Source organism: Fundulus heteroclitus, chromosome 9, assembly GCF_011125445.2.
Source record: "Fundulus heteroclitus isolate FHET01 chromosome 9, MU-UCD_Fhet_4.1, whole genome shotgun sequence".
Classification (NCBI taxonomy): Eukaryota; Metazoa; Chordata; class Actinopteri; order Cyprinodontiformes; family Fundulidae; genus Fundulus; species Fundulus heteroclitus.
The window spans coordinates 22,502,849-22,521,098 of record NC_046369.1 but is presented as its reverse complement, the minus strand read 5'-3'; the positions used below and the strand labels follow the sequence as shown (position 1 = coordinate 22,521,098).

General features: G+C 39.9%; 1 protein-coding gene across 5 annotated transcripts in view; it reads right to left on the bottom strand.

The window, feature by feature from the left end:
• Positions 1 to 2,588: 2,588 nt before the first annotated feature.
• The window catches only part of ap3d1 (adaptor related protein complex 3 subunit delta 1), a 32,376-nt gene continuing 16,714 nt past the window's right edge, over positions 2,589 to 18,250 (bottom strand). The window contains exons 22-35 of one of the 5 annotated variants that reach the window (XM_021324194.2): positions 16,789 to 16,812; positions 14,968 to 15,133; positions 14,608 to 14,757; positions 12,561 to 12,614; positions 10,801 to 10,896; positions 10,402 to 10,551; positions 10,059 to 10,106; positions 8,494 to 8,514; positions 7,961 to 8,150; positions 7,785 to 7,873; positions 6,636 to 6,721; positions 6,359 to 6,480; positions 5,214 to 5,293; positions 2,589 to 4,929 (exon numbers count right to left, since the gene is read on the bottom strand). In XM_021324194.2, coding sequence (XP_021179869.2) covers positions 4,834 to 4,929; positions 5,214 to 5,293; positions 6,359 to 6,480; positions 6,636 to 6,721; positions 7,785 to 7,873; positions 7,961 to 8,150; positions 8,494 to 8,514; positions 10,059 to 10,106; positions 10,402 to 10,551; positions 10,801 to 10,896; positions 12,561 to 12,614; positions 14,608 to 14,757; positions 14,968 to 15,133; positions 16,789 to 16,812 — 1,372 coding nt within the window. In that variant the 3' untranslated portion in view covers positions 2,589 to 4,833. The remainder of the gene's footprint in view (positions 4,930 to 5,213; positions 5,294 to 6,358; positions 6,481 to 6,635; positions 6,722 to 7,784; positions 7,874 to 7,960; positions 8,151 to 8,493; positions 8,515 to 10,058; positions 10,107 to 10,401; positions 10,552 to 10,800; positions 10,897 to 12,560; positions 12,615 to 14,607; positions 14,758 to 14,967; positions 15,134 to 16,788; positions 16,813 to 18,250) is intronic. The other 4 variants (XM_021324195.2, XM_021324196.2, XM_012877828.3 and 1 more) reach the window with 4 other exon arrangements.

The window sequence follows — 18,250 nt, the reverse complement described above, 5'->3', positions numbered from 1 at the left end:
TCGCGGAGCTCAGCACATTCTAAATAGACCTGCGCCAATCAAGTAAGACGTCGAGTTTGCCTCACTTCCGGTTACAACTTTTCAAAATAAAGCCCAAATCTGTCAGGTGGACTCATAGCCCAAGTGCGCGCGCACACACACAAACAAAAATTCTAACTATTTTATAAAGAGAAATAAGCCATATGATACAGCGTGGCCCCTTTGATTTATTTGGGACTTTACAGAATTAATGAGAGCCTGTGTCCACAAATCAGGAATCACTACAAAACTAGAAGCCACTGTGTAATACTAAACCATCTCTCAAGTAAATACCTCCTAAAACTAATAATTAGTTGTTTCATTAGGCTATGGAGTTGGGTTATCATCAAGCAACTGATTTAAATCATGGTACACCCCTTTAATGATATCAAAATCCAGACTCCTCATAGGTGACTCCAAACCCATTTTGTTCTCTTGTATTTTTCCTTTTTAGCTTTCAGGAAAAATACTTGCTGGTGTGCTTCAGCCCACATTCCTGCTGCATAACCCAAATGCGCATGAACGTAAGGTAAACTGATGCATTTATGGTTCCATTAACTTGGGTACGTTGTCCAGGTCCCGAAGCATCAAAGCGAGTCTAGACCATCAGACTATAACTGGCATGTTAAACTATATTGGCATAATGTATTCTTTTTTTTTTTTTGTAAATGCATTAGTTTTACACCAAATGTGAAGGGGGTACACACCAAGTCTTCTTGATCATCCAGATGCTTTTTGGGGCTGTTTGTTATATTTGGTCAGCAGTGGTTTTCGCCTCAGCTTTCTACCATGGAAGCTCTTTTTTGCCCTGTCTCTGGTAATCATGAACCTTAAGGTGAGGCCTGTAGCGCTTCAGACGATGTTGTCAGGTCTTACGTGACCTCCTGGATGACTCAATGTGCTCTTGGAGCAATTTTGATCAATTGGCCTTCACTATTTCATATGTTCGCCATTTGTGAATTCTCACAATGGTTCACTGCAATTTCAAAGCCTGAGCCTGTAATCTTTTTCAGAGTAAAAGGTGTCAATGAGTTTTTCTTTTCTACTGAGCTTATTTTGATGAGGCCAAAGTTTTCACTTTTTAAGCTGTTTTAGCCTACTTCATGCTGTCAGACCGGTTCCATTTAGGCCAGTGCTTCTTAACCAACTGTCCTACATATTTAAGGGATTTTATTACTGCCACACATCTCCAGTAAAAGAACTATCCCAAATCCTGCACAAATTTGCACCATAAGAACAGTTTAGTTTGAACTGTAAGCCCCACCCCCCAACAGTTTTTCCCCACCAGACTAAACAGGCTCCTCAAGCAGTGCACAATCCTCCAGAAGAGCTTCATCGAGGGACTTTTCTTCAACATAAATGACTACGTGGCAGGTAAAAGATATTTTGTTATGTGAATGGTTAATACCTATATGCATGCTGTTCTGTTTACATACCCTGTAAACAGCAGCTCCTCCAGCATGCACATGACAGTCATGCTGGCGCTGCTGCTTAGCAACGATCCACAACTTGTCGTGCCATTGGCAGAGAAGGTCATCCCGGGTTGTCCCCAGGTCGCTGCTTATTCCTGGTGTTCCAGCAATCAATTAGTCAATTGTTATCAAAGTACATCTTTTAACTCTTAATACATTGCATAAAAAAACAACCCATTTTTCTTAACCAGAAAAAAATAAAAATAAAAAAAATCCATTCAGGTATAGTTCTTTTAACCTGTGCTTAAAAGGTTTCTGAAGAAGGTTATGGCATGCTAAGGATGTAATCAATCTTTTGAAAAGGTAGCAGTATTTTCTCCATTGGGTAAATGCTTCGTTTGTTCACTAAAGATTAAAGCCAACTTTGGAGTAACCTTCAGCAAATGTGTCCCAGAGATTACGCTAGACTTCTTACACACCAACCATCCACTTTTTTCCAGTCGGCAAAAAAAACAAAACACACTGTATACTGACACAAAAACCATTAGTGACAAGAAAAGACAATTCCAGTAAACCATTCCTTGTTTCAGCCTTTAAAACGTTAAATTACCCTTTTTTAGATGTAGAAGGCTGAGAATGAATGTATTAAAGTATCAAATTTCAAAGTATTAAATGCCAGTTGTACACTACTTTACACAATTGGGGAAATAAAAACATGCATCCCACCCCCGCCAAATATATTCTTACCTAAATTGCTGTAGGATGCCACATTACGAATTTAACGGTAAAAAAACAAAAATTATATGTTTTAGCATGTCATCCGCCATCACAGGATAAATTCTTTCTCATGAACCGTACCAGAACAGAGGCACCATCTATGCACACAAATTACAAATCGATGTAGACTATTTTGAAAGTCTAAACCGGAAGCAGTTTTTAGGATAGCTAACCTCGATCCCCGAAAGAAATATCACTTCAAAATCCATGAATTGATACCAGCTGGTCGTTATCAGGGAGCAGAGGGCTAAGCATTGTGGGTTAGGGTTAGTAAATTTAATATCTTGATGGCCAGGGTAAATTGCAAAGCTTATTTTGCTACTATTACTGAAATGATTAGGAAAAAAAAAATTGAAAATATAAATAGCAGAGACATAAATAACCATTTGGTATACGCAAGATTTTATTGATTTATTTTTGTAACACAAAAAAAAGACTACAGAAGCTTCTCCCAGCATTGACTTCTAATTGTGGTGGACTTTAAAGGGAGAGTATATAATTTATGTCGTCCTCTTGACATCATGATACTGTAAGCTTGATTACTGAATATGGAGGAGATAGAAAATATTGACCCTTTCATTTGAGAGTATATTTCAATGTCACAAGCCAAACTTGGTAAAAGACTTCACAATGAACTAAACAAATAGAGAATTGAGACAGTGGGTTGCTTCTCGGTACACTGCTTCAGCTGAACTTCCAAACCTCAGCCCTGTGCCCTGGGTGTGATGACACGCAACTCTTCCTTCCTTAATAATTTAAAACATCCATGATATCGCGTCTGAACAGGTTAAAAAAAAAAAGAAAAAAGAAAAAACACAATGTCATTGAAAATAGAGAATGATCAAGTAAACAAATTACTTAGGGGGGATAATAAAAAAAACAACATCATGGAATGACTGTGTCTAAGCATGTCTTGTGATCAAACAATAACAGAAGAAAATATAAAAAAAATTACATTCCTAATCATGCAATATACAGATTTTATTCTAATTTTATGCACATAATGATCATAATGAATGATGAGACAAGTTTTCTTGGAGTCACTGAGGTTGTTTTCAGGAACAAGGAATACATACATGGTCATTTTCTTTTGACATTCCTGAAAAACAACGAATCACCTCTGTATTCAGACTCTACAACTAGACTGAATATCAAGTGGAATGGCCGACCTGCTGGTCACAGACATCATCATCATCATAATTATCTACAACAGCAGACTGATGCAAAGGAGGGGCCTTAACAGTATATAAGAACAGAGTTGTTGTTTTTTTTTATCTTGCTAAACAGGGTAAGCAGTCAAAAATGAATAACTCAAATCTAGATAAACAAATCAAGAAATTTATCTAAGTGGGAGCAAAGAAAAAAAGAAAAACGTACTTCTAAATGACACAAAAGTGCATGAAAAGAGGCAAGGCAGTTTCCTGAAGGGCAGGGAAACACCAGGGATGTCACCTGGGTGCTGGCTGACATGGGCGGAACAACCGTGATGCAAATGTTCAAGTGGCACGGGTGGAAATATTTCACACGAACACAAGGAGGATGAGGAGGAGGAGGAGGAGCTTCCTCGCGGTGGGATTTACCCAATACTGGACCATAGGACGCCTAAACCTCGTCTGATAGAGTATATTCCTTCCTGGTGGTCAGTTTTACTATATAACAATAATAATCAGTTTTAGTTATGGAAGGAATGATATGTAAATTCTTCTGAAGGGCTTGAGTAGACAGTAAGAGAAAAGGCACAGAGAAAAAAAAGAAGAAAGAAACAACATAACCATTAAGTCTTTTTTTTTTTTAACGCCACATCAGCTATGACCATTGGTGATAAGAAATTAGGGATAGCTTTTTATTAAACCTTTAACGCCGTTTAGTGTATTTAGCTTTGGTTTCATCCCTGCTTCATTATCGATGCAGCTGCCCAAATATGTAGTCTTCATTCACCATGTGAGGGACCAGGTTAGAGTTCTACATTCTCCCAGCTAGAACCCAGTTGGAAACAAAAGAGTCGGTCGCATTGTTTTGCCAGGCCCACCGAGCAGAGCTGCGCTGATGACAGTAAGCAGGAAGTGAGGAGTCGAGACAAAGGCGCAGACGGGCGTCAAACGAAAGAGAAGAAACCCGTAGATCAAACAAAAACAAACTACAGACGAAAACATAAAACCTCAAAACAGTGAAAGTACAATTCAACCATCAACAGCAAAACATCCAGTTGTTACATTACACGACTGTCACAGAATGAACTGCCAGCAGAGCGGGGAGGGCGGAGGGGTAAGGCCGGAGAGAGCAGGGGACGCGAGGCAAATCTGGAGGAAGGAGGAGCTGGAAAAAAAAAAAAAACACGAGTAAAAAATCAAAGTCCACCGCAGAGAAGACGAAGCGTGTAGACGGTGAGTCTGTAAAACAACGGAGAGCACGAGTGAGTGACCACGGAGCTGAGAGTGCAGAGGAGGAAACGGTGAGGGGGCACCGGGGTGAGGTGAGCAGGAGGAAATCTTGAAAATCTGAGGACTAATAAATAGGGTGAAGCTGGAAGTGCCAGCCGCAGTGTTTCGTAACGCGATTGTGTTGCTTTAATGAGGGAGCGGGTGGCACGGAGGGGTCGGGGGTCACCCTGGGGTCGTCAGAAACATCAGCACTGAGAGAAGGTCTGCTTGATCTCATCCAGCACATTCCCGAGCAGCGTCGGCTCGTCGCATTTTGCGTCGATGGACACCGTCTCACCAGACTGGCAAAGAGCAAGCAACAAAGTTAAAGTTTTATTAAGTTTAACTGATAAAAAAAAAAACATCCGAGACTCTTAATTTACAATTAAAACTAATCCGGCTTCTAGAACAAGCTAAAACATAATAAAGTAAACTTCTTGCTGTATCAAGAATGCAATGCTCATGGTTTTAATTAAATAGAGGTGGACAGCTCTTTGTTATCTGCCTTTCCCTTTGTTTACATGTCTTAAACACTAATTAAAATATGGTAATAAGGACCCGGCTAACAAGCAAAGAGTCCACTTACGGTTTTGACCAGCAGACAGACGTGGTGACCCTGGATGGACCTGCTGTACATGGAGGCACAGGAGTCGATCCTCTCCACAACTAGTCCAAGACGACACAAATGATCACGAGCGGCATAAAACAGCATTTCTCCATTAAAAAAAGGACATTGGCATTGAATTTTCGTTCACATGTTTGCAGATTGTAGAATCCAAAAAGCTTATTGTACAACTCTTATAACGACACGTATTGTTTTTCAGTGGCTGGTGGGTTACATGGAGCTACGACGCAGACAGTCAAAGTCTGGTGGAGGGAACGGTTGTTGGGACGGAGAGGGAAGTGAGCGTAAGACCAAACTCGCTGGTGGGGGTTTGGATCACTTTCATTACTGCCTGTGGTTTCAATTTGGTTATGCTACCCCTGCAAGATCTTCTTAAGAGTGCTTCATAAGTCAAAATAACACTTTACAAATATAAATAAAATGTTCAATGAGTTTAAAGAGGTTATTTAAACTCCGCTCCATATTTAGACACAGTTATTTCTGCCCTAGTGCAGAGAAATGGAGTTATACGTTGTTTTAAGATGGGGTTTCTGAAAACCAACTGGTGATATAAAAAGACCTCAGAGTGTTGATTAGCACAGTCATAAGCTGTGTTTAGAAACTCAGTATAAAAAAAGCAACGGTGAATGTAGTTAAATTTGACCACATGGAGCAGTTTATAGACGAGACAAACATTCACAGGAAAACAAGAGACACGAAGCAGATATTGTAGTGCTAAGATGGCTTATTATTAACGCTGGAGCTCAGTCTTTTTATTGTTCCACCATTAAAATAGAATAAAACTACTGAGATTTAATTATTTACCTCACATCATTGTTACTAATATTCACAAACCTGCATTTTTTTCTCTAGGTATTGCAACTCTGCAACGTGCTGATGGTGGTGGAAACTAAAAGGAGCTTTTGCAAAGCAAGCACCGGCCTCACCTTAGGACAATAACTGAATAATAACTCCGTCTGGGTGGTTTTACAATCTCACAAAACAAGAAATCAATCTCGTGATTAAAAGCAAAAAGATCTGTTGGTTCCAATACGTCAAACGTTTATTAAATTTAGAAAAAATATGATTTAAATGTTTCAAGAAACAAAACAAAACTGGAATATTACCTGAGAAGTGGTGGTGAAAGCAGATCCTGGCCAGCAGATGGTGGAAGGGCATATTAACTCCCTCCAGGCGGATCGAGCTGCTCTTCAGGTCTCCCGACTCCAGAAGTTTTGCAAACGCGTCGCTGAAAAGAACAAACAAAAAACAACAAGATGGACCTAAACAAATGTTCAGCAGTTTTCATTCTGCACATTCCAGGAGGGCTCAGAGCATTTTTTCTTTCATTTGGAAAAGAGCAAACAGGCATTTTTAAATATCTGTAAAGCTGAAATTTCTCACCTGTAACAAGGAGTAGTGATTAGGTAGGAGGTGCAGGTAAAGTGCAGTTTAAAGTCCAGTTTCTCATGAGTTGAGCCGTCTTCATTCTGCAGAGGGGAAGACAAAAAAGAAAACATTACATAAATGTGTTTTTCTTTTTTTGGTAAAATACAGGAATGATGTCCTCTAACATGTCCAGGTTAAACATGTGTGTGATCAGTTTTATTTAAGATTCTCCTATAAGCAGAGGTCCTGCACATCGTCCGGTTAAAAGCTTCATGCTTCACCAGACTCAAACTTCTAGATTTTTATACCGTTCTTGACATTAATAGAACATTTACCCAGTTAGGCTCCATTTTTTATTTTATTTTTCTTAAAAACAATTGTGAGGATTACCTCTGAGTAGTAAAGGGCTATTTCACTTCTCTCCCTTTTAAACTTAGTTTGTTAGTTTTCAGGAATTATGAATATCTGCTCTACTTTAAGATCTACAACACAGAATCAAATCTGGACATAACAGAGCCAACTAAATACAAACTGTAAAACCTTTAATAGCTTTCATCATGTTACATTGTTCTATGTCAAATCTAAAATGTTTAAGATACAAAAATGTAGAAAATAAAATTTTTTTAAAGAAATGTAAAATTTGTTGTGATCTAGATGATAAAATAAGAAAAGTCTGAAAACAAACATTTGTCCATCCTGTTCTCTTTGTTCTCTACTTATCCAGACCTGGCCAGTGATGAAGGCGTGAAGGAACTTTGGAAAAACATTTACGATTGTAAACATTCATAAACCTTTCGTTTTTCACCTCATAATAAAGTTTAGCCGTCTTTTCTCAGGACTCGCAGTGGAGGCCCAGTTTGCTTCGACTTTTGGTCAGCTGACGTAGTCACTGGGTAAGTTTCTACAGGCACTATGGGAACCCTGCTCCGCTTTGGGGATTTCCCATTTGTTTTGTGCTTTTTTTATATATCAGGCTTAAACAAAAAGCCATTTAAAATAATGAAAAGGGATTTAAGAAAAAGATAAAAACATCCCCAATGTCACAAACTAAATTCTGAGCCATGCACACAGCAGCTCGAAGACTAAATTGAAAACTTATGCAACTGATCTAAAAACGGTTTTCTTCACAGGAATAATGGTTTTCATGTGAACCTGAATACCAACCTTAACAATGAAGGTTAGAGTTCCCTTCAGTTTCTGCGGCATTACGATGCTTTGCACAGTGAAGACAAACCGTGCCTCATTGGACACTCCTTCATCAACAGAGAAAAAAGACATTTCAGTTGGGGAACAACTTCACAGCAGGGTGTTCTGGATGCATTCTGCACATATTTGCTCACCTGGAGGAAGCTGGAAGGGGACGACGAGGCCGTCGTGCGGACCCGAGCCCTCTGGCCTCTGCAGTTTGGAGTTCAGAGAGTCCAACACGTTGAACTCCATGGATTTGAGGAAGCTGCTGCACTTGTTTTCAAATATAACCGACACAACCACCTGGCTGCCATCCTGCAGGTTCCCCTGGATGTCATACACCTTAAGAAGACACCAGGCAGGTAACTAAACAGCTTTTTACTTCATAATCACAACGCCTAGTTTAGTCCCCCAGCAGTTTAAAATCTGATTGGAGAAAAAAAGGCTTTCAAGAAACCCGGGAAATCAGATTAATCAATCAGTCTGAAAGGAAAGGACGCAGTTTTTCATAGAACCAGTCTGAACACAGGGACAAACATCAGGCTTAGAAACTGAAGCAAACCTCCACAGAGGCGGTCACGTACCGTGACCCAGGGGGCAGAATGTAACAAAAACAAGGACAGAAAAGCACGTCTAGGAAAGAGTTTGTGAGATATTCTGCCACTGACAGAATGGTAAGCAATACCTCTTCAGCATCTTCCTTCATCTTTAAAAAGAGCAAGAGACCAGAAAACAATTTAGACTTTTTTCATTTTAGAATAGTGGTGCAGAACACAAATATTGCTGCTAACAATTCATATGAAAACAGCTCGTTTACAAATCCTGTTGTTCTCCTAAACTATTATTTTTAATTTGTTCTAAAGTGGATCTTACAGAACCACGAGAAAAGCAACAACACTCTGTGGAAACGTTCACATTTCGTCACATTACAACCATAATCCTGTGTTTTGCAGTGGGATTGGATTGTCCAAGACAAACTTGCACATTTTCCCTCCAAATAAATAAATACCCTAATGGCCTGCATTTGTATTTAGAACAGGATGAATCAATACTTTGTTGTGCAGTTACAGCTGCAACTCATACAGGTAGGTCTCATAACACATCTGGACACTGAAATATATTTGCTGCTCCTTTTCAAAATGGCTCAAGCTCAGTCAGATTAGACGGAGAGCAAAAGTTTTAGGTCTTACCCCAGATTGTCAATTGGATTCGGGGTTGGACTTTGACTAGGCTATTCTCACATTGGGATATCCTTAGATATAAACAATTTAAGAGTAGCTCTGTGTCACCATCTTGTTGGGAAGTGAACTTCTCAGCCTCTAGAAAGTTTCCTTCCAGCTTTGCTCTGTTTTTTTTTTTTTTTTTGCTCCATCCATCTTCCGTCTGCAGTCCAGTTCAGGCCTGATCAGAACATCTTTCTCATGTTGGCTTTATCCCCTACATAGGTTGTGGTAAACAGCAAGGTACTATACTTTTGACCTTTCAACAACATCTTTATTTGCTATTCCTTTATAAAGAACAGATCTTTAGGACTCTGTCATATTATCCCACTTCACTGTGGATCTTTTGGGCTGGTTCTCTGAATAATGCTCTCCTTGCGTAACCCATCAGTTTAGGTGGAAAACCGTCTTAGTAGACGTTTGCAGTTGTAAAACAAACTCTTTCCATTTTCAGATGATTTATTAACTGTGCAACATGAGACATTCAAAGGTAGAAATATTGATGTTGGTGAAGATCCCCAGTCATCCAGGTCATGATCAATCAAAAAAAGGTTAAAAAAACAAAAACAACTGGACTTCTATTCAAAAGCTAAAGACGTTTCGTTTCTCAAAAATATGTGATAAAGAGTTTTAGAAATATTGATGTACATCCAGCCCTTGCTATGAGCTCCTCCACCACTCTTATCCTCGTTGTGCTCTGTGGTCACCACAGTGCCTTCAGTCCTATAATGTCCTCAAACAAACCTCAGACCTTTAAAGACGAGCTGAATTCATTTCAGACCAAGGTAAGCTATTTTTTACTAAAAATAGGCTGAGATTTTATTTTGGGGTATCAGAGTAAAGAGTTTGGATACAAATGGACACCGGACTAAGATGAGCTCCCTGTAAATGAGCGTTTCATTAATAAAAAGCCCACCCTGCTGGAAATTCTGACATTAATGTATTAAAAATTAAACTGGGGAATTAAATAAGGAGCCAAATAAGGAGAAATGGTGGATGAGATTGAAAAGAAAACATCCCAGTCACTCACCATCTTGATGTAGGAGTTCTCAGCCAGCAGGCAGTAATTGGACATTGGCTGGAAAGAGAGAAGAGCTCAGGTCACAGCAGAACTGAGTCACTTAGAGCCTTAACCAGGCAATAGGAACTAGTTCTGTGTTGCTGACGCTTAATAAGCAAGAGCGTTTGTAGCAGTGAGTGTGAATAGTGGTCAAAACAGTGATAAATCATTCCGCCTGAGCTCTCTAGCTTTGACGTCAGGCATTAATTGAGAAAAAGGAGCGCTGAATGAGAATTACTGTGGAAGATAAAAAGTACTGGAAACATCCTTATCGGCACACAAACAAGCTAAGCGTTGCTGCTTCACCACTGACCGGGAGGGGCTCCTCCTCCTCGACGGTGCCGTTCTGAACCGACTCTTCCCCGCCTCCGTCACTATGGTGGTGATGGTGATGATGCTTCTTCTTCTTTTTCTTATCCTCCTTTTCCTTTTTCTGCTTCTTCTTCTTGTGTTTTGAGGACTTCTTATAATTGAAACACAAACATATGGGAGGAAATTGAGAGTTTGGCCAAACAGAACAAATAATAAAAAACAACAGTAAGACAAAGTGGCTGAAGCAGGAAACTAGCAGAAATTAAACAGAAAAAAAGTCAAGTCTATGTCACATAATTCACACCAACTTGCTAGAATCTCAGCCGCCAATGTGATTAACCATGCCAGGGCGCTGTGAACTGGAATTCGCTTTGTAATTACCGCATGAGCGGTGACTCACCGTCTCCTCTATTTCTGTGTCTTTGGGTTCATCTGGCTCAGAGTCGGGCGCTGTGACGGAGGGCTCTGGGGCCGCTTCTGCTGCTGCAGCCGCTTCCTGCTCAGACACACACCCAAACATAAAGCACCAAATCAATGCATTAGAAGAACTGACGGCAGCAAGAAACGCATCCAGCTACGTTAGCTACATCGGAAGAGGTAAACCAAGTTAGGGAGATCACCTGGCCAGGCCTATGTTGTCTATGCAACCATAACTTGCACGGGGATTTCTGAAACTGTTGTACTAACCAGCTACACCAACTACGGTTAAAATACTTGGTCCGGCAGGCAAGATCCAAGCTAAATATTAAACAGATAATATCTGTAATGCTTGAGTGACAGTCAACGCAGAAGAGGCATATTTCTAGCCTAGTCGTTTTCGTCACAAATTTATCTATTAAAAAGGCAACGTGTATTGTTTAGATAAAGCCTTTTCACCATCTCCTTACAGACAAGATGATATATAGAAAACAGGACAAGACGAATGAGAAATTGAAGTCTTGGCATGGACTGGTTACCAGAGGAGGCATTACCAGGGTCTGGAAACGTTACGGTTTCAAAACCGCTAAGATTTTCTTAGCGTTTAAAACACTTGAAAATATTTTATATTTTTGCAATTTTTCTATTATACTATCCACAAAAATCACTTAATGTAGTTATGTTACTGAAAATATAAAGTGCTGTTACCTCTATAAAGCCAGAGAACAGGGTTCTCTGAGCTCTGCTCTGGCTTCTTATTAAACGGACTTTAAACCACAGGAACGTTGTCATGGACATGTGATAGTTTTCAAATAGCTATGGTTTAAAACTTTCATCCCAGTAACCCATCCTATTCCTTATCATAGCTAACATTATTACAACCGTAATATTCAATGTTATGATAGAAGCAATAATAATAGTTGCTTTTCTGTTTTAAATCAATGCAATTAGATCATGTTCTACCCTTTTTCATGTAAATACCATGAAACAATGGTATTTTTAGTCAAATACAGCAAATCCCTTCCAGGGTTCTCTTGTACACGGTTAAGTGATTCTTAAATTTAGTTTTGGTCTAAGATGACGATACCTCTGCTGCTTTAAAATTGTGTTAAAGAAAAATATAAAAGTTCATTGTTGACATGTTTTCTATTTATGCATGCTCCTGCATACTCCTGCATACAGACAAAAAGACAGTAGAAAACCTCCTAATTACTCTTCAGTTTCACAATCAGGGATTCACCGCTCTCTAGGCAATACTCCCAGGACTGACATTAAAAAACACAAAGGAAAATTTTTATTTTTTTTAAATCCACATGAGTGCTGAGGAAGATTCAGAGGACACATCATGATGCGGCGTGGACACCAACGAAACAAACACAGCCCACTCCAGGTTTTATTCGCTCCCACTTTGACCTCAAAAACAGAAGGACACCCACCGGGAGACACCGAGGCGAACCACTGGCACTGTTTCACAATCACAAGCAAACAGCGCACAGACATACATGCTAGAAGAAGAGGAGCACTTAAAAATGGGAACGGAGGGATTTTTATGTGACCTGTAGAAGATAGAGGTAAAAAAAGAAAAGAAAATGAAAATCAAGAAATAAAAGAGACTGAAACAGAGAGTACAGTCAATCCAACATGTGGGGAAGGTCCATGAAACACAGGGTTATGAAACAGCGATGTGCAAACTGAGAATATGAGGGCGAGATGTGGAGAAAGGGAGGGAGGGAATGACTCAACCTGGGTGTTAGAGGGCACTGGAGCGTTTGAGAGCCAGAAATCCAGATCCGAAACCTAAAGGAGGAAGGGGGGAGAGGAGGGGCAGGAGGTGAGAGGGGCGAGGGCCACCCACGTTAGGCGTCTTACTACTATTCATGAAAACAGATACAGAGAATCCACTGCACTATTTCATGAATAAATCAAGTATCTGGCAAGGGTCTGCACAGTCAGCTACGAGGAAGCTGATGCTAGATCACAGCAGCTGATTGAGAGAGATGTTAGGAAGAAGTAATGGAAGTGCTGAGTCAAGGAAATCAAAGAAATCTGAAAAACTTTTTGGCAACAACTGTAAGATATCTGTAATCTTTTTTGTAAATCAAGAAGAGTGTTTGATTGCTTAAGTTCACGTGCAGCACCTTGCAAAAGTATTCATGCCTCTTAAACTTCATCACATTTTGTTACATTAAAAGCACAAACTTCATGTGTTCATGTCTTGAAAAACTGACAGAGCAACAAAGTGCAGCATAACTGAAGTGGAAGGAAGAGGTACATGGTTTTAAGTAATTCTTTTAAATCAAATGTAAAAACTCTGCCATGCATGTTTATTAGTACCCTTTCCTCTGATTACCCTAAAGAAAAGCCAGTCCAACCATCTACCTCCACAAGTCTCCTTATTAATAAAGTCCACCAGAATTGACTCCTGGATATTTGTTGAAACGTTTTCAGAAAAACTGAGCTAAAGTCCTGTTGCCTCCGATTTAAGCCTGTCTGCTGTTGTAAAGCTTCGGATAACTCAGAATTTGAACCGGCGTGTTCATACTTAGGATTTGTGGCAAAACATCATTAAGCTACATCGATAAAATAACGAAAACACAAAGTTTACAACTGACAGGATAACCGTTTCCCCTGCTTTAATCACAGAGATGCATGACGACGGTCTTTTTATTAAAATACCGTATTTTTCGGACTATAAATGGCACTTTTTTTCAATAGTTTGGCTGATCCTGCGACTTATAGTCATGTGCGACTTGTAAAACGTTTTTAAATGGTAATTCATACCAACCAACATGAACCAAGCAGCAAACATTACCGTCTGTAGCTGTCTATGCTTGTGATAACTATATGCTGCTCCTGTACTACTTAAAAATTTATAGGAACTTTAACTTATTTACAACAAAGACTGAACACGTTTGCATGTTGTTTCACTGCTCAGCATTATTCAGGCAGTGGAGCGATGCGTGGTGCAGCTCGAAATGGGAGCCCAGACCGTGAGAGAACCCCGTCATTGCTAACAACAGCTAGTGTTAGCTTATTTTGTCCGGGAGGTTTACAACGTGAACGTTCAAGAGCTTTACTGATCTTTCTGTGTTGCTCTCAAACATCCGTGTCACATTGCTAGCTTAGCACGTAGCACCGTTGTGCGTACGGTCTAATTTGAGCATAATTTTGACAACTTTCAGCGTAACAGGCCGTTACCTTTGCGGTTGGAGTTGCTGGCTTGTTATACTAATTTACCCCATTCAACCTCTTGTTATTCAGACGGTTGTGGACGCAGCTGTGTAATTGAATAAATTGGCTTACCAGATTAAATGTCAGTTTTTAGTTTGTGTCAAATAAATTTCTAAATAAATGCATATAGTCCGGTGCAACATACGTTTTTTTCCCCTCTTTATGACGCATTTATTGACTGATGCGATATACAGTCTGGAGTATTATGCTGCCATCACAGAACCTGAGCAGCTATACAAAGATGAGAGGGATGAGTGACCTGAGGGATTTGACCTCCACTTTGTCTCTGATGAGACATCAAAATACACAATATAAAAAAAAAAAAAAAGTTATACCGCAGGAACGGTATGACAAAGATCTTTTTAAAAATTTTACCTTTTCACATTGTGGTATACCGTCAAACGGGTAACCGGCCCATGCGTAGTTACGACAACCCCAGACCAGTTTGAAAGGATTGAAAACTTTTGCAAGACACTATAATGTATAGATTTATAGCAAATGTAATAATAGATACTAGACTCTGTTAATTATTGCCTAAACATGACTAAAAACAAAGTACCTCTGCAGGGGTAGAAGCGGAAGTTGGCGGTGCTGCCACTTGACTCGTTTCTTCAGATTGGAGCACAGCTTCGTCAGCCTGGCCCCCGAGAAGATCCTCCTCCTTGTCCTCATCTTTGTGTTTTTTCTTCTTTTTCTCTTCTTTGCTCTTCTGTAGAAGCAGAAAATGGTTCATGTGTCAGCCGGGCTGAGGAACAAACTCAAAGCAGCTGACAGCTTGCTGTTGTCCTTCATTGAATCCGATTAACAGTTTGAAATATTCGGTCTGCCTTATGATACAAGATAAACTGAACAGTGTGTGTGTGTGTGTGTGTGTGTGTGTGTGTGTGTGTGTGTGTGTCTATTTCATCAACACCTTCACCTTCCGATCTCTGTCTTTATCTTTCTTCTTCTCCCTCTTTTCTTTGCTGCTCTTCTTCTTGGGTTCCTGCAAAGTTGCGTTCTCGGTTTCTCCGTCTGTTGGGCTTTTCTGGGCCTCAGCTGCACGGTGTGACCTGACGGGCAGCTTCTCGCTGTCTGCAAGAGGCCTGGACAAAGAAATTGTACAAAAACACTTTTTACACAACTGATCCACCTGGATTCGGTGCCATATCGAGTATTAGTCTGTTATCCAAGCTGACGATACGATGCATACTAGGTGCAACAGAAAGCAATACTCAGGCACATTCAGGCTTTGCCACTTCTCTAACAGGACCTGAGGCGTTAGACAATTAAACATATTAACATTTGTTCAAACTCTTCAAACCTTTCCCCCCCTCAAAGCTCGGCCAATACAGGGAAAGAACATGCAAGGTGTCCCCCTGCTGGAAGCATTGCTTTCTGTCAGACATCGTTTTAGAATGTTTTGATAAAAAGAAAAGCTTTTTTTTAAAAAAAAAAAAGTTTAAAAAAAGCACGAAAACATAAAACTTCCTCCAACTATCCATTTTGAAAGCAGGAAAGAATTGTGTTTTTCACCTTCACATCCATCACTGGATGTTAACTGATCAACTACTGGTATCTGTAATTCCGTCTGGCTTTTATCATCTACGCTTTTTTTTTACTAAAGTCAAGCCTTTTTTTAAAGGATTGTGACCAGGAGGACGGTGTTCCTGTGTTTATCAGTTCCATAATTAACTATTGCAATTCCATCGATGCGGCGTCATGCCAAGCTGCTACCAGCTTGTTCAGTTTTACACCCGTTACACCCGTTTTATTTTTACTACATTAGCTTCCCGTCCATTTTAGAATAGATTTCAAACTTATGGCAGCCTTATTCGAGTTATTGAGCTTTTCTATTCAAACCAGGTCCTTGAGGTCAGACAGCCGATATTTCTTCACGGTTCCACGGGCAAAGCACAAACGTTGGGGCGGCCGGGCTTTTTCTAGGGTCGCACTTCAACTCTGAAATCAGTAAAAAGTGTGGTGGCACTTCTGGTTGTATATATACAGTATATGTACTGTTTTTATGTTTTCTTTTATCCACCTGTGTGTTTTGTTGTTTTATATTGTTTTTGTTAGACACTTTGGTCACCATTATTGCAGATGTAGAAAGGGCTTTGGTCCTCTAACGTATACACTAGCACTGATCTAAGAGCATGTCAGGGGGCCAGTAATCAGATGTGCCTGATCGAACCCAGATGAGGACGACCTGGGAGCCATGGAGAGAAGTATTAGAGTAAAAGGCATCTAACAGCATGCTACATCTGATTATTTCAAGAACAAATTAAAAAAAAACAAATAAAAAAAACAAATCTACTCTTCGGATGCCATTTCATTTCAAAATAAGGGTTACTTAAGATTTTGACCTGATAATATCAGCACCAACAGGTAATTACCAATGTTTTTATACTTTGCTTTATAGATAGTTTTCTTTTAAAGAGCTCATAAAAAGCAAAACCATCAGTTTGAATTAAAGATGCTGACATTGTCAGGCTAAGTGCAAAGGCAGAGGGAAGAGGGGGGAAAGCGTCGGGGTAGGAGAACAAGGAGGACTGCTGATAACATGTCCAAAGCTGCTAGTTATTGAAGATACAAGGCAGGGAGAGAAAAGAAAGGAAGCAGGTAGGGTACAGCTCCAACTAGAAAAGAATTAGACAGCTGTATTTCAAGTAGACAGGCATCTATTTTGCAGAAAGACAAAGCCAGTAGGTCAGTCTGTGTGCAGTCGAAGCCCAATTCCTGTGGCTGAGGTACTACTCACCTGCGCCCAGCCGACTCCATCAAACTGCCCACAGGAAGAAGCAGTGATGGTTGTGTGCAAGCAGAGGAAAGAGGAAGCAGAAAGCAATGAGGAGTGTGAAGGAGGACAGGTCCAGGTAACATCGACTTTGATGCTTTGGCCAGAAATCAACACAAAGAGCAGAGGCAGAAGGCCCTCTGAGCTCATCAGCTTAAACTTAACACTTGGCTTCAGCTCGGAAGTTGAAATAGTCTCAGTGGTTCTCCCATCAGCACCTTCATGGCAGCAGCAACTTTTTTGCTTGAAATTTCAGTTTTACTACAGATTGTCCGGCGGCTGTAAACGGCCGTCTGTTTGCCTCTTAAATATTTTTGTTTAAATCAAAGAGGCACAGGTGAGCTACCGCTGACAGAAGTACCAACTCCTAGAGGATTTAAAAAACAAAAAAAAAAGCCAAAATGTATACATGTTCTGATGTTCAAGGATAAAATGCTTAATATTTTGTGAAACAGATAAAAACGGAGATAAAATGAACAAAGTCAATTTTAGGATACATTTAAATGTGAACTATTATGCTTCCTTTAAAGATTTAGGATAGGCATTCTCAGATATTGAGATTTAACCTCCTCGGTTTGGACCATTTTGAGCTGTTTTTTGAGACTCAGTCAATCGTATGTAAATAAGCTGTAGCTGGCCACGCCCCCAACGCCATGCTTACATTTGCACTTTATACGAATGAAAATGGCTGCAAACAGATGCACGATGCTACAAAAAGTACGTCTTTGACCCCGAGTCAGACCCAGAAGCTGAAGAAGGGGAGCCTCCTGCACAGCCAGCCAAGATGCAGCTGCAATATTTTCTCAATGGTAGCCTATTCCTACATGGCTACCTTAAAGATAAGTCAAGAGCTATGTTGAAAGCCACAATTCTGCAGTAACACTTCTAGGAGGCATTTTGGTTGTTTTAGGACAGAAGCATCTGAGAAAAAAAACAACAACAACTAATAAGACCCTAATAGCATTAACAATCCTATGGGATTTCTAAAGCAAATTAGTATCATGCTAATTGTTGTCTTTATTCAGCTGTAGTTAAGCGTAAGGGAGTTATACCACATTTTACAGCATGTATTAATGCCAAAGTGTATGGGATTTATTCCAGTAATAATTATAACATAAATGTAAGATGTAGTATAAAAGTCATGTGTTAAACTTTTTAGGTTTTATTTTGCTTGGATTGCAAGACGAGGGTCTATGCTGGGCAGGGCTGGAGTTATTAGATGGGGGGAGGGGGGACAATGCCCCCGATTGTGACGTAATAATCGGGAGGTTTTCGAAACGGCTCGTTTTCCAAACACCAAAAAACATTTACTTATTGCAAAAAACAGCTGGATAGTTTAAGTGCTTGGACTCTTTTTAGAAGCAGTAGAGACCCAAATGGATGTTCAAAAACGTGCAAAACGTGCATTTTTCACAATAGTCACCTT